Source organism: Oncorhynchus tshawytscha, linkage group LG09 (genome assembly GCF_018296145.1).
Source record: "Oncorhynchus tshawytscha isolate Ot180627B linkage group LG09, Otsh_v2.0, whole genome shotgun sequence".
Classification (NCBI taxonomy): domain Eukaryota; kingdom Metazoa; phylum Chordata; class Actinopteri; order Salmoniformes; family Salmonidae; genus Oncorhynchus; species Oncorhynchus tshawytscha.
The window spans coordinates 30038765-30054979 of record NC_056437.1 but is presented as its reverse complement, the minus strand read 5'-3'; the positions used below and the strand labels follow the sequence as shown (position 1 = coordinate 30054979).

The 16215-nt window shown below is 41.1% G+C and overlaps 1 protein-coding gene across 7 annotated transcripts in view; it reads right to left on the bottom strand.

The window, feature by feature from the left end:
• LOC112257763 (connector enhancer of kinase suppressor of ras 2-like) overlaps positions 1-1838 on the bottom strand; it is a 45512-nt gene extending 43674 nt beyond the window's left edge. For 6 of the 7 annotated variants that reach the window (XM_042326767.1, XM_042326769.1, XM_042326770.1 and 3 more), the window contains exon 1: positions 1231-1838. In XM_042326767.1, the coding sequence (XP_042182701.1) occupies positions 1231-1294 (64 nt within the window). In that variant the 5' untranslated portion in view covers positions 1295-1838. The remainder of the gene's footprint in view (positions 1-1230) is intronic. The other variant, XM_042326765.1, reaches the window with a different exon arrangement.
• Positions 1839-16215: the final 14377 nt, after the last annotated feature.

Here is a 16215-nt window from a genome sequence, read left to right as displayed (position 1 = left end):
CAGGCATGAGATACACATGAAACACATGACAGTAACACACAATCTATGGAATCAATAACCATAGATTGAACAGACAACATATTCTCTCTCTCAAATGGAAAGTGTGTGTGTGTGTGTGTGTGTGTGTGTGTGTGTGTGTGTGTGTGTGTGTGTGTGTGTGTGTGTGTGTGTGTGTGTGTGTGTGTGTGCGTGCGTGCGTGCGTGCGTGCGTGCATGCAGGCGCATGTGTGTGTGTGTTAAAGATAGTCTTATCAACTGCTGTTCCATCAATCCACAGTGGCTCAGCAACACATGGGGATTTACCACCATCTGGTTAAGCATCTCTCCAAAACAACATGGGCCTACCTCCAGCCTTGATCCATGACCTCACACACACTACATCTCTCATATGAATCCCCTGAACTAGCACCACATACTGTAAGAATCGTCTGTCTTCTCGTCTTCATTTAAGATATAATTATTACTGCATTATCACGCGCTGTATTGCAGATGTGAAATAATATTTTGGGATGTAGTTAATAAATAATCAATATATTTAGCATATGCACTTGATCCACTCCAGAGGAATGTAATAGCTATTAGTAATATATTCTCTACAAAATCCATCTTTTACATTCCCTATAACTAACCTCCACAGAAATTAAAGTAATTTTACATATATTAGTGTCTAACATGCTACACTTCAAATACCTACAGGTCTACATTACTAAAAATACTTTTTTCACTTCAGAGTCAAATTCATCCCAATGCCTTAATTTCGGTGGATCATTAATCCCATAATGGAAATATTCAGACCCTTCTGATCGGCCATTTAAAAGGAAAAGACTGTACTGAACCAACTGAACTGAACCAACTGAACCAACTCATCCTCTAGTGCTTTGAGATTCTCTCAGGTCCAAATCTATATCACTGCCAATTCCACACCCCACATTTCTACTGAAAATGTCATTCCATTTGTGGTATAGAGATACCACATAGAATATAATAATATAATATAATAAAATATCAGTATGTTGCCATTATATAATTGACTACATATACTGAGGTTCAGCAGGTGTTTTTGTTTTCCCCAATCCCCAGTGATGGCTCTAGCCTCGCACTGTTTATTGATCGGAGTGGGCGCATTTAGTGCAGTTATACTTGAGTCAAGAGAATATATATTTCACTGCATTTTGTGTGCAGGTTGGTTGCCAACAACTAATGTACATATATCTTAAAACCGTGGCGTACCTTTCATCCAGTCCACCACTTGACTCGAACTCCACTTGCTCACAGGCTCCATGACCAGAGCCATTGTGGAAGTTTTTCAGGTCTCGCCTGACAAAATAAACGCTTTAACACTTCAATCTATTACATTCACCAAATTCACCAATGTTTGATTCTGTAGTCCGTTTGCGTGTTTTCTAACAACGGCGAGGGAGGTCCATCGGATCCGAGGCGACGTTATGCGTGGCTTGATTCAAGTCCGATAGATGTCTACACAATCCTCTGCGCTTGGTGCTTGTGTTGTTCGCTCGAATATCGCGAATATCTCCTTTATTTGTCATTCATTTCGGCTGCTGCCAACACTGCATGATTCTGGTGGAACCGTCTGCGACCCTCTCGCCAATTAATCTCCAGACTAGTATCAACTGATCAATACAGCCATCCTCCAACCATCCAATAGAGAACGCATTCACTGGCATCTGTGGGTGTATTTCCCAGTCGCATTGTGCAGTCCATGTATTCTCCTTCAGACCAACCCACTGAGTCACACTAGCGCTTGCAGGCTTTTTTTAATCCTCATCAGATGCACGTTCACTGTATCTCCCTCGCCTCTTTGTCGCTGTTCTCGCCTCCATCATACAAGCGCTGCCTAGCGGAAAATAGGGTCGTAACAGAGGCTGAGGATGCTGTAATGTCCCCCTCTCTTATTATCATCCTTTACGAAGAAAGTTGAGATGTAGCCCTATTCAATATACCATGAATTGATCTGTCTAATTGAGAGTATGAAAGAGAAGAATGAATGGGCATTGCAATATGGGCATTGCAATATATATTTTGTTATTTGAAATAACCGTACAATCAACCATTACAAGTTTGTAACTCACAATTTGTAATGTTTTATACCCAATAGTTTCACTATGCATTATGAGTTTCTATTGAAGGCATATGATACTGTAGGCCTATTTATATTAAATATGACCGTATCAGGGTTACACAAACACCATACATTACAGGACTAAGCTGGTTATGAAAGAGTGGGCGCTTTTATCCATTAACAGAAAATAATTAGCCTTGCTTAAAAATAAAAACCCTTAATTGAAACAATTACAAAGCTGACACCTCGCATGTTTTGGTAAAACGCTAAGTGATAGGCCTGGAAAAATATAACCACTCTCAAATTCATAGAAAGAGTTATGCAAGAACTGACCATCCATGATATCAAAATGATAGTTTTAACCATGTTTTGAGGCATTACAGTGTGTACATTTACAGGAAAACAAGCTTATATTTTGGGTTCTGATGGGGTATGACAGATGAACTAAGCTCATGAGGCATTCATTTATAAGTTATATTCTTAAAGAATCAAAGGGTATATATCAATCAATCAATCAATTAATGTATTTATAAAGCCCTTTTTACATCAGTCAATGTCACAAAGTGCTATACAGAAACCCAGCCTAAAACCTCATACAGCAAGCAATGCAGATGTAGAAGAATATATCATTCATTTATAAGTCCAAAAATGAATGTAGCAATTAAGGATTCTAACTTTAATTCACACATATCAATGGGAGGCCTTGGGATGTTGCTCCCTGTCAGCATAGCCTGGGTCAATCAAGGCACACCCAGTTCACTGGGGCTGGAGAGCGCCAGGGGCTGACCGTCACATCAATTACACCCCCTATTAAATAAATCCACCAACAGACTCAAGACTCAGTCACGACTACAATGAATCTCTTTGACATAACAAACATCCCACTCACTCAGGTGAAAGCAGTAGAAGACTAGCATGAATGCATCCCACTACTGCAACATGAATAGGCCCACCATAGGTTGACATGCTGCCTCATAAAGTAGGCTCATGGAAACAACAAGCTCAGATTAATTGATGTGATTTTGCTTTACTGGTTTGGCATAATGTGCATATGTGGCTTTCATGGCCTTAACCAGATGTGATGTAATGTATATCTGCACACTGAACTATTCTGAGTCGTATTCTGTAAATAATAATCTAACCTAAAGCACGGATACAGCCACTTCAAACCCCTCAGTATTGGTAGTTAGACTGTTGCACACTAGCCCAAAATGCACAATGCCTCTATGAGAGAGCCTATAGAGCATCAGAACAAAGAACCACTCTTTTTCCATGACCCCTGACCTGTGCAACAATATTGTTCAGGCTTTGCACAGTTAATGTTTTGTGTCAAATTAGTCACCATCGTGTTATTGACGTAAAATGGTTGTTCTTCCCAGAATCATGGTACAACAAAGAGTCAGCCTCTAATTTTCTAAAATGCCTCAAAGACTAATTCTCAGTGATATCAATCAAGATGTATATCAAAAAATGAGTGTTTGAAGTTTAAGGATATACAGGAAGCGATACACAAGATAAGAATATATTATATAGGCCTATCTCATAGGACAATAGCTGTTAACCACCAAGTCTTGCTTTGTTAAATCAAAGCATCTTGGCTTGTCCTTTGTTTTATTTATGTAAGATTAGCAATGGCTCTTGCTCCTCTGCCCCACCCCTACGGGTATGTGAATACATTTGCTCTGTGTGGAGGTATCTTTGTCAGCATCTCTGACTAATTTAAACAGAAGAATGTGTAATCTGCTTTGCAAGACTGGCATTGTCACGTTCTGACCATAGTTCTGTTATTTTATTCTTTGTTTTAGTATGGTCAGGGCGTGAGTTGGGGTGGGCAGTCTGTTTGTTTTTCTATGTTGGGTTTTGTGTTCGACCTAGTATGGTTCTCAATCAGAGGCAGGTGTCGTTAGTTGTCTCTGATTGAGAATCATACTTAGGTAGCCTGGGTTTCACTTTTGGATTGTGGGTGTTTGTTTCTGTGTGTGTGTTTGGGCCACACGGTACTGTTTCGGTTTTGTAAATTCACGTCATCGTTTATTGTTTTGATTCAGTGTTCAGTGTTTTCTTTAATTATAATCATCATGAACACTTACCACGCTGCGCTTTGTTCCAATCCTTACTCCTCCTCAGACGAAGAGGACGATATCTGTTACAGGCATGTGAAATACAAGAGCCTTAAATTACAACTGTTCAGTTCATTTTCTCCTTGCAAGTTATGAATGGAACTTTTATGTCGCTATTAATTTCCCCATTATCTGTGAATAAATGTATATCTTTGGGGAAGCTCTCTCCTCTCTCCTGCTATTATTACTCTACCCTTGTAGACTCGTATCTGTCCCTGTGCTCTGAGTGTGTGTGAGCAGCTAATGGGTCAGTCTACATCCAAAGAGTCTGTTTGGTTTCTCATAAAATTTTGTGAACTAAGTTGCAATTCATAATATTGCGAGTATTTTAAGAATTATGTCCATAAACTGTTGTATACAATATTATAGAGTAGGTATCAGATGTGTGCGTACTGGTAGCGAAGTCAGGTGCAGGAGAGCAGAGATTTGTGAACAGGCGCACACTTTATTTAGGCAAAAGTGCAGAAAGCGCAGAACAGTCACAATAATTATGTTTAACAATAAACATCTTTGTGAAAAATAACACGGAAAAAACAAGCCAGTCTGGCGCGTCAACAATACACAAGTAACACAAACAATCTCACACAAAGACATGATGGGGAACAGAGGAATACATACAGTGGGGCAAAAAAGTATTTAGTCAGCCACCAATTGTGCAAGTTCTCCCACTTAAAAAGATGAGAGAGGCCTGTAATTTCCATCATAGGTACACTTCAACTATGACAGACAAAATGAGAAAAAAAATCCAGAAAATCACATTGTAGGATTTTTTATGAATTTATTTGCAAATTATGGTGGAAAATAAGTAATTGGTCACCTACAAACAAGCAAGATTTCTGGCTCTCACAGACCTGTAACTTCTTCTTTAAGAGGCTCCTCTGTCCTCCACTCGTTACCTGTATTAATGGCACCTGTTTGAACTTGTTATCAGTATAAAAGACACCTGTCCACAACCTCAAACAGTCACACTCCAAACTCCACTATGGCCAAGACCAAAGAGCTGTCAAAGGACACCAGAAACAAAATTGTAGACCTGCACCAGGCTGGGAAGACTGAATCTGCAATAGGTAAGCAGCTTGGTTTGAAGAAATCAACTGTGGGAGCAATTATTAGGAAATGGAAGACATACAAGACCACTGATAATCTCCCTCGATCTGGGGCTCCACGCAATATCTCACCCCGTGGGGTCAAAATGATCACAAGAACGGTGAGCAAAAATCCCAGAACCACACGGGGGGACCTAGTGAATGACCTGCAGAGAGCTGGGACCAAAGTAACAAAGCCTACCATCAGTAACACACTACACCGCAAGGGACTCAAATCCTGCAGTGCCAGACGTGTCCCCCTGCTTAAGCCAGTACATGTCCAGGCCCGTCTGAAGTTTGCTAGAGAGCATTTGGATGATCCAGAAGAAGATTTGGAGAATGTCATATGGTCAGATATAACCAAAATATAACTTTTTGGTAAAAACTCAACTCATCCAAAGAACACCATACCTACTGTGAAGCATGGGGGTGGAAACATCATGCTTTGGGGCTGTTTTTCTGCAAAGGGACCAGGACGACTGATCCGTGTAAAGGAAAGAATGAATGGGGCCATGTATCGTGAGATTTTGAGTGAAAAACTCCTTCCATCAGCAAAGGCATTGAAGATGAAATGTGGCTGGGTCTTTCAGCATGACAATGATCCCAAACACACCGCCCAGGCAACGAAGGAGTGGCTTCGTAAGAAGTATTTCAAGGTCCTGGAGTGGCCTAGCCAGTCTCTAGATCTCAACCCCATAGAAAGTCTTTGGAGGGATTTGAAAGTCCGTGTTGCCCAGCAACAGCCCCAAAACATCACTGCTCTAGAGGAGATCTGCATGGAGGAATGGGCCAAAATACCAGCAACAGTGTGTGAAAACCTTGTGAAGACTTACAGAAAACATTTGACCTCTGTCATTGCCAACAAAGGGTATATAACAAAGTATTGAGATCAACTTTTGTTATTGACCAAATACTTATTAATTTGCAAATAAATTCATAAAAAATTCAACAATGTGATTTTCTGGATTTTTTTTCTGGATTTTGTCTGTCATAGTTGAAGTGTACCTGTCACGCCCTGGTCTTAGTATTTTGTGTTTTCTATATTTATTTGGTCAGGCCAGGGTGTGACATGGGTTTATTTTGTGTTGTGTTTATGTATGGTTTTTTTTTCGTAGGTTTTGGGATTGTGGCTTAGTGGGGTTTTCTAGCAAAGTCTATGGTTGCCTGAGGCGGTTCTCAATCAGAGGCAGGTGATTCTCGTTGTCTCTGATTGGGAACCATATTTAGGCAGCCATATTCTTTGAGTGTTTCGTGGGTGATTGTTCCTGTCTCAGTGTGTTTGTATTCACCAGATAGGCTGTATAGGTTTTCACGTTCCGTTTCTTGTTTTTGTATTTGTCATGTTTATTCATTTATTAAACATGTATCGAACTAACCACGCTGCATTTTGGTCCGACTCTCCTTCGACGGAAGAAAGCCGTAACAGTACCTATGATGAAAATTACAGGCCTATCTCATCTTTTTAAGTGGGAGAACTTGCACAATTGGTGGCTGACTAAATACTTTTTTGCCCCACTGTACATATAGATTGATTGAGGAATGAAAACCAGGTGTGCAGGGAACAAGACAAAACAAATGGATACATGAAAAATGGAGCGGCGATGGCTAGAAAGCCGGTGACGTCGACCGCCGAACGCCGCCCGAACAAGGAGAGGAGCCGACTTCGGCAGAAGTCGTAACAGTAGGTCTATTTTGAGAACATATAGGCCTATCATAGAGCCACTTTTAAAACAAAGTAAGCCAACTGACCATTAATTGACTTTGAGTCATAGAGAAATTTTAGTGATCACATTTTCACAGTAGACTATAGCCTATCTTTGTTTGAGTTTGTCAAACAGTGCAGTTAATTTCACATGTTCTAAAATGAGGAGGAGCAAAGCAGAGATATGATAGCAAATCCATCCTCAAATCCAGATGTTCATCAACAGTCAGGTGCTTCTGGACCTTCAACCGATCACTGCCCACACCTGCCCGCCCGTCCAGCATTACTACTCTGGACGGTTCTGACTTAGAAAATGTAGACAATTACAAATACCTAGGTGTCTGGTTAGACTGTAAACTCTCCTTTCAGACTCACATTAAGCATCTCCAATCCAAAATTAAATCTAGCTTAAATCAGCTTCCTATTTCACAAAACAAAGCATACTTCACTCATGCTGCCAAACATACCCTCATAAAACTGACCATCCTACCGATCCTCGACGTCGGCGATGTCATTTATAAAATAGCCTCCAACATCCTACTCAAAAATCTGGATGCAGTCTATCACAGTGCCCTCTGTTTTGTCACCACTGCGACCTGTAGGCTCTCGTTGGCTGGCCATCACTTCATACTTGTCGCCAAACCCACTGGCTCCAGGTCATCTACAAGTCTCTGCTAGGTAAAGCCCCGCCTTATCTCAGCTCACTGGTCACCATAACAGCAGCCACCCGTAGCACGCGCTCCAGCAGGTTTATCTCTCTGGTCACACCCAAAGCCAATTGCTACTTTGGCCGCCTTTCCTTCCAGTTCTCTGCAGCCAATGACTGGAACGAACTGCAAAAATCACTGAAGCTGGAGACTCATATTTCCCTCACTAGCTTTAAGCACAAGCTGTCAGAGCAGCTCACAGATCACCGCACCTGTACATAGCCCATCTGTAAACAGCCCATCCAACTACCTCATCCCCATACTGTATTTATTTATTTATCTTGCACCCCAGTATCTATATTTGCACATCCATCTTCTGCACGTCTACCATTCCAGTGTTTAATTGCTATATTGTAATTACTTCGCCACCATGGCCTATTTACTGCCTTACCTCCCTTATCTTACCTCGTTTGCGCTCACTGTATATAGACTTTTTTTGTTTTCTTTTTCTACTGTATTATTGACTGTATGTTTTGTTTATTCCATGTGTAACTCTGTGTTGTTGTATGTGTCGAACTGCTGTGCTTTATCTTGCCCAGGTCGCAGTTGTAAATGAGAACTTGTTCTCAACTAGCCTACCTGGTTTAAAACTTCTTTGGGATAGGGGGCAGTATTTTCACGTCGAGATGAAAAGCATGCCCAAAGCTGCCTGATACTCAGGCCCAGAAGCTAGGATATGCATATTATTAGTAGATTTGGATAGAAAACACTCTGAAGTTTCTAAACTGTTTGAATGATGTCTGTGAGTATAACAGAACTCATATGGCAGGCGAAACCCTGAGAAAAATCCAACCAGGAAGTGGGAAATTTGAAGTTTGTCATTTTTCAAGTGATTGTCTATCCAATATCCAGTGTAAATGGGGTCAGATTGCACTTCCGAAGGCTTCCAGTAGATGTCAACAGTCTTCAGAAAGTTGTTTCGGGCTTCTATTGTGAAAGGGGAGAGAATAAGAGCTGTTTCAACAAGTGGTCAGCCTGAAAGGCATTAGTTGCGTCTCACGAGTGGCCGTGAGCGCGACGATCGTTCTCTTTCCTTTCTAATGACAACGGAATTGTCCGGTTGGAATATTATTGAAGATTTATGATAAAAACATGCTAAAGATTGATTATATACATCAATTGACGTTTCTACGAACTTTAATGGAACGTTTTTGACTTTTCGTCTGGATTTAGTGCCCCCGCTTTGTGCATTTGGATTAGTGAACTAAACGTGCGAACAAAAAGGAGGTATTTGGACATAAAGATGGACTTTATCGAACAAAACAAACATTTATTGTGGAACTGGGATTCCTGGGAGTGCATTCCGATGAAGATCATCAAAGGTAAGTGAATATTTATAACGCTATTTCTGACTTTTGTTGACTCCACAACTTGGCGGGTAACTGTATGGCTTGTTTTGGTGGCTTAGCGCTGTACTCAGATTGTCGTATGGTGTGCTTTCGCCGTAATGCTTTTTTGAAATCTGACAAGGCGGTTGCATTAAGGAGAAGTTTATCTTTAATCCTATGTATAACACTTGTATCTTTCATCAAAGTTTATGATGAGTATTTCTGTAAATTGATGTGGCTCTCTGCAAATTCACAGGATGTTTTGGAGGCAAAACATTACTGAATATAACGTGCCAATGTAAACTGAGTTTTTGGATATAAATATGAACTTTATCGAACAAAACATACATGTATTGTGTAACATGAAGTCCTATGAGTGCCATCTGATGAAGATCATCAAAGGTTAGTGATTCATTTTATCTCTATTTCTGCTTTTTGTGACTCCTCTCTTTGGCTGGAAAATAACTTAATGTTTTTTTGTGACTAGGCGCTGACCTAACATAATCGCATGGTATGCTTTCGCCGTAAAGCCTTTTTGAAATCGGACAATGTGGTTGGATTAACAAGAAGTATATCTTTAAAATGGTGTATTATACTTGTATGTTTGAGTCATTTTAATTATGAGATTTCTGTTTCACTAGCTGTTGTCAAATCGATCCCGTTAACGGGATTTGATCCCTAATAAGTTTTTATAAAGGTGAAATAAAAAAATAAATAAAAAAGTTCCAGGTAAGACCCAAGTGCAGACTATGTTGAAGTAACTATGTTTATTACAGCAACCGGGGAAGGGAAACGACAGGTCAAGGCAGGCAGGGGTCGATAATCCAGAGTGGTGGGGCAAAGGTACAGGATGACAGGCAGGGTCAGGGTCAGGTCAGGCAGAGGTCGGTAATCCAGAGTAGGGGCAATGGTACAGGACGACAGGCAGGCTCAGAGTCAGGCAGAGTGCTCAGGCAGGCGGGCTCAGAGTCCGGACAGGCAAGGGTCAAAACCAGGAGGGCGAGAAGAAGAGCAACTGGGGAAAAGCAGGTGCTGAGAAAAACGCTGGTTGACTTAACAAACAAGATGAACTGGTGACAGACAAACAGAGAACACAGGTATAAATACACAGGGGATAATGGGGAAAATGGGTGACACCTGGAGGGGGGTGGAGACAATCACAAGAACAGGTGATAGGTGAGAATTGTCTGTTAATTGAATGATTAGAATATTCCGCCCTGAAACATAAAATTGTATGGAATTGTATAAAATCATAATCAATAAATGTGTAGTCCTAGTCAGAATTAGGGTAAACAATATGTCTTCATGGTATTTTAAACACAGACTGTCTGAGCTTGGTGCCAACCTGACTAGAGATTTGGGAGAGAACGGGGAGTATGTCTCAAGGACAAGGTCACTATCTCTGTCGGCTGGGTAGTGAGACAGACAGTGTGTGCGTAGCAGTACTTGTTTGTGTGTATGTGTGTGCGTATGTTTGTGTGTATGTGTGGGTGTGAGAAGTCAGTATGAAATGAATTGTTTTGTATTCTTGACTTTAGAACGTTCTCTGAATAAACTGTACTAACCTTTTGTATAAGCTGAGTCTTTGACTAATTATTATTATACCCATGGTCTTACAAACCTCGGGAATTGGTCAGAGCTATTGATTGATTCATTGGGATTGGAAATTCTCTCATCAATAGGTGAAACAAATCAGGGTGTGACAGACAGGTGAGACCAATTATCTCAATCATGGCTGCCCATAGACTCAGTCTGGCTAGGAGGGGTAGCCATGGGTTCAGGTGCTCCTCAATCTCTGATGAGGATAGCACTGTGGCTGTGCGCCTTGCAGTCCTTTTGTCAACTGGAAAATGTTATTACAACTTGGGACTATGTAAGAATACATTTCACAGACGTATTTAACCATTGCCAAATTTGTGAAGCTGAGTGAGCGACATACTGTAGGTATACTAATCTCGGAAATCTCAGACCTAGTGGGAGGTAACCCATCTGCCTAGGAAGACTGTGTAGCCGATGGGCGTAGCCTAGGGAGACTTATCTTACATTTGACTGCTTTATTAAAAACTGATTAAAAAATGGATCTCTAAACAAGTTAATTATTTATCCTTAGGCTCCCTGCGTGGTATGTATATAAAACATTTATAGATAGAACTTCACTAGATCATATAACTTTTTCTAAATGACAAAATATAAGACACATTTACCTCAAAATTGTTTTGTTGGAGTGACTTAAAAAATGAAGATGAGACAGATAAAATGTATACAGTAGTTGAGCAAGGTTAGTGGCCGCCAGGGGGAAAAACTGTGACATAAAGCTCTAGGCAGATACTGGATTTCTGTGGCTTTACATCACACAGTGCTACTCAATTCCTCATGCACTATATCCTGTCTTTCTCTCTTTCTGTCACACCCTGACCATAGTTTGCTTTGTATGTTTCTATGTTTTGTTTGGTCAGGGTGTGATCTGAGTGGGCATTCTATGTTGTGTGTCTAGTTTGTCTATTTCTATGTTTGGCCTGATATGGTTCTCAATCAGAGGCAGGTGTTAGTCATTGTCTCTGATTGGGAACCATATTTAGGTAGCCTGTTTTGTGTTGGGTTTTGTGGGTGGTTGTTTCCTGTCTTTGTGTTTGTTGCTCCAGATAGGGCTGTTTTGGTTTTTCCACGTTTATTGTTTTGTATTATGTTTAGTTTTCTTATTAAAAAACATGAACTTCAACCACGTTGCATTTTGGTCCACCTCTCCTTCCCAGGAGGAAAGCCGTTACACTTTCTCCTCTCTCTTCCTAACAAACCCCCAAATTTGTGAGCTAACTTGGAACAAATAAAATAGTACAGGCTAATTTAACATGGTACATACTGTACATAAGCATAAGAATGATATAGACAATGATATTTTTTCAAATAGAGAAAGTTTCTATTAGATATGTGGGCACTATTTCTCAAAACAAATGATAATTGGTCAAGTATATACTGGCTAAATTGTTTTAGTTCAAAGACAGCTTTGGTAGTATTATAAACCTTAAAATATCTGTTTTTTGGTAGGCTACAGAATTAGAGAGCCCGTGAACCTTAGGCAGTAGGTTCAAGCAAACCGGTTTCTCTCCCTAGTCAGAGGATGCATGCGTCCGGGGAACAGTGGGTTAACTGCCGTGCTCATGGGCAGAACGACAGATTTGTACCTTGTCAGCTCGGGATTCGATCCAGCAACCTTTCGGGGTTACTGGCCCAACACTCTAACCACTAGGCTACCTGCCGCCCCCAATGCTGTTTCCCGATGTGTAAAAGGCAAATGTATTAACTATATTAGAATAATTGTGTTATTCTTATACTATATTTTTGTGTAACAATTGTGTAAGAGTTCATTCAATTGGGGGAGGTGAGGGGGTATGGGGGTGGATAGGATGGTCCCCCACGATGAAAGGGGGGCATGACTGAAAAAGAAGCACTGATCTAGCTAATGATTAGCACAAATGCATATGGGCAACTCCATGCTTCAGCCTATTGTTTTAGACCCCTGCGCTACAGGCAGGGGTCTATCTAGACTGCGACCATTTAGTGACCCTTTGAATTGGCTGTGCGAGTTACATTTTTAATTGGTTGCGTCATTGCGAGTTGTAAATTGTATTTTTTGGGTGGGCGAAAACCTCGATTTGATCAAACAGTAGCCTACGTCTTCAAGAAAGTGCTTTGATTTCTCAATAAAGCACTGTGAATGACCTTATAAGATGATTAGTAATTTATTCTATTACATTACTCTGCAACCAAAATGTTGGTGCGACCAAATCATTGGCTGGTGCGAACCAAATGAAAAGTTGGGAAAACGCTAGTCTGGAGCCCTGGCTACAGGTTATAACAGTTATTGCTAATAACTTCAACCAATCATGTAATAACATGCCAAAATCAATGTATTTATGTATTATTTCCATTGTTTTGATGGACATGGAATAGTCCCAAAAGTGCAAAACTCATCAATCTGGCACTCCAGGCATGCTTAAGCAAACGCTCAAAGTATTTAAACGATTTCAAATACTATCTGAACCAAGATCTGAATGGCATCAGGGCAATTGGTGTCATTTTAACATGTTGAATAACCTTGCCTGAAACCTGAAGACTTGCATTAGCTCCACAAGCTAACTCCTTGGGTTAGTCTCAGCATAGGCGATCAGTCTTGTGCTGCGCAAAAGTAACCCAGTCAGTAACACCAGCAACCATCCAGCTCAATCCCAAAATATATTTTTTATAAAAAATATCTTGTAATAGTGTAATGAAAACTTTTGTTTTGAAGATGACATATAATTGATGTTGTATTAATGTGGTATGAAGGTTATTATGAATGATCCTGCAACATTCATGAAGGTGTTATTAATGATTTCATAAAGGGCTTATGAATTCTTTACGCCTTTGGAGTTGCCAAAACACACATACTGGTATATCCCCACACATACAAACTTAACATGTATTCAAAACACATGCATGTACTGACTCACAGGAACACATAGGCATGTGACAAAATAACACACACACACACACATACTCAGGCAACATTTTTTTCAAAATAAAAGTATATTGTATAATGGTAACTGTTTTTTGTTGTCACTGTACCAAACCCTATGACACACTAAACACAGAACAGTATTAGAGCAGAACAGGGTCAGCCTTGCCCTTGTAGCAGTTTACGGGCAAAGTGCCTTACTCATGGCCACCAAGGCAGTAGGCTATAGCACCTGAAAAGTATTGTAGGTGTAATTAAACTTGTCTGAGACCTAAAGATTTGCGTAAGCTCCCCGAGCTAATGCCTACACTTAAGCTTAGCAGGGTAACACAGTTTTGTGGCCTGCAGTAGACCTAGGTTAAACACCATTCTGTCCCATTGGTCCTGTGACTTGGATAGGTACAGTATCTGTGAGGAGGTGAAATGGGTGGTGGAATGTAACAAATGCTTCCGTGATTAAAGGTTTTTTGATACCTGAAGACAGAGCCAGCACTTGCCTTTTGGGGGCCCTAAGCTACATTTTGTTGGAGACCCCCCACCTTGTGGGCAAAACATTTTATTGGCCACCCCTCTTGACGATTTTAGAGATACATTTTAGAGATACTTTCCTGCAATTCTAAACATTATTTCTTAAACAAACAAAAAATGTTGCTTTGCCTGGGGCCGGCCCTGCCTAAAGAAGTTAAAGTAGCAGGCCAGTAACTGGCATGTTGCCAGTTTGAATCCTAGGGCTGGGGTTACTCAACATTCAAGTGTGGTTCACCAAACTACCAAACTAGCTCTGTTACAGTTCTAGACCCATCTGGGCACAGACTGGATTCTAGCCCAGGTGTCTCTAACCCAGTCAACCACAAACTCTCAAGCAAAGTTACTCATCATCATACACATCCTGTTGTGTGTATGGTGTGTCAGGGATTAGGTACTGTGATAGCAAATAGACCAATTCCAGTTGAACAATGCTAAAGCCAGTATTAAATTCGGACTGTGTAAGATCCGCAATGTAGCGTTTACTTTGAATGCGATATTCACAACAGGGGTAACATTGCCTTTAAATGGTGCATAGACGAAAAGGGGCGATCAGATTAAATCCCGGCCGGAGTAAAGATGTATTGAAGTGTGTGTGGGGGGGGTACATTTTTACATTTGACATTTTAGTAATTTAGCAGACACTCTTATCCAGAGCGAATTACAGTTAGTGTATTAATCTTAAGATAGCTAGGTGGAACAACCACATATCACAGTCATAGTAAGTATTTTTTTCTCAATAAAGTAGCTATCAGCAAAGTCAGTAATTAGCTAGAATTTGACAGGGGGTGAGGGGGTGTAAGAGTTTAAGAGGTTTTTGAAAGATGGGCAGGGACTTCAGGGGGAAACTGATTCCACCATCGGGGTGCCAGAACAGAGAAGTCCTTAGACTGGCCAAGAGACCAGAGGTGGTAAAACGGAGTGCTAGGGTTGGGGTGTAGGGTTTGAGCATAGCCTAAAGGTACGGAGGGGAAGGTCCTCTTGCTGCTCCGTAGGCAAGTACCATGGTCTTTGAATGGATGCGAGCTTCGACTGGAAGCCAGTGGAGTGTGCAGAGGAGCGGGGTGACATGGGAGAACATGGGAAGGTTGAACACCAGACGGGCTGCAGCATTCTGGATAAGTTGCAGGGGTTTGATGGCACAAGTGGTGAGCCCAGCCAGTAGCGAGTTGCAGTAGGCCAGATGAGAGATGACAATGACAAGTGCCTGAATTAGAACCTGAACCACTCCCTGTGTGAGGTAGGGTCGTACTCTAAGGATGTTATAGAGCATGAACCTGCAGGAGTGAGTCACTGCTTTAATGTTTGAATGACAGGGTGTTGCCCAGGTTGACGCCCCAAAAAATGTTGCACTCTGGGAGGGGACACCTTGGAGTTGTCAACTGTAATGGAGAGGTCTTGGAGCAGGCAGGGCTTCCCTGGGACAGAGCAGCTCTGTCTTGTCGAGGTTAAACTTGAGGTGGTGGGCCGACATCCAAGCTGAGATATCTGCCAGGCATGCAGAGATGCATGTCACCACCTGGGTTTCAGAAGGCGGGAAGGAGAAAACTAATTGAGTGTCATCTGCATAGCAATGATTGGAGAGACCATGTGAGGATATGACAGAGCCAAGTGACTTGGTGTATAGAAGGGGAGAGGGCCTAGATAAGATGCAGGGATTTGCATTTAAATCTTGGTGGGGAAAAAATAAATAAAAATAAATAAATAAATAGGATGCATGCCATCAAAGCCTCTACACAACTCAACACTAAACAATACATTAATTGCACTATAACGGTGACAAACGGTGTCCACAAATTGTTAGGGCCTACATAAAGCTGTCCCAACAGCAGTCCCAACATCTTACCAATGCTACACCTGGCTATCAGCGGAGCCTTGTCTGGCAGCAATACAGTTCATTCAGCCACATTTACTATCGTTTTCAAAAACATAGCTGATATGGCTGACTTGCTTCAATAAATGTGGTTTCTAATGGCAATTGAGATATACAAACTATGGCATAAGGGGACGACAAGTGGATAAGAGGCAATCCATAATTTCTAGGATGGACGTAGTCAATATAACTATTTGTTTAGCACTTTTGAAATGTACAGCGACAGAATTCAGAACATGGGCCGTTCTTACAGTGTTCTACCTGTACACCAAGTCAGAACCGTAGGATACATAAAGGGGG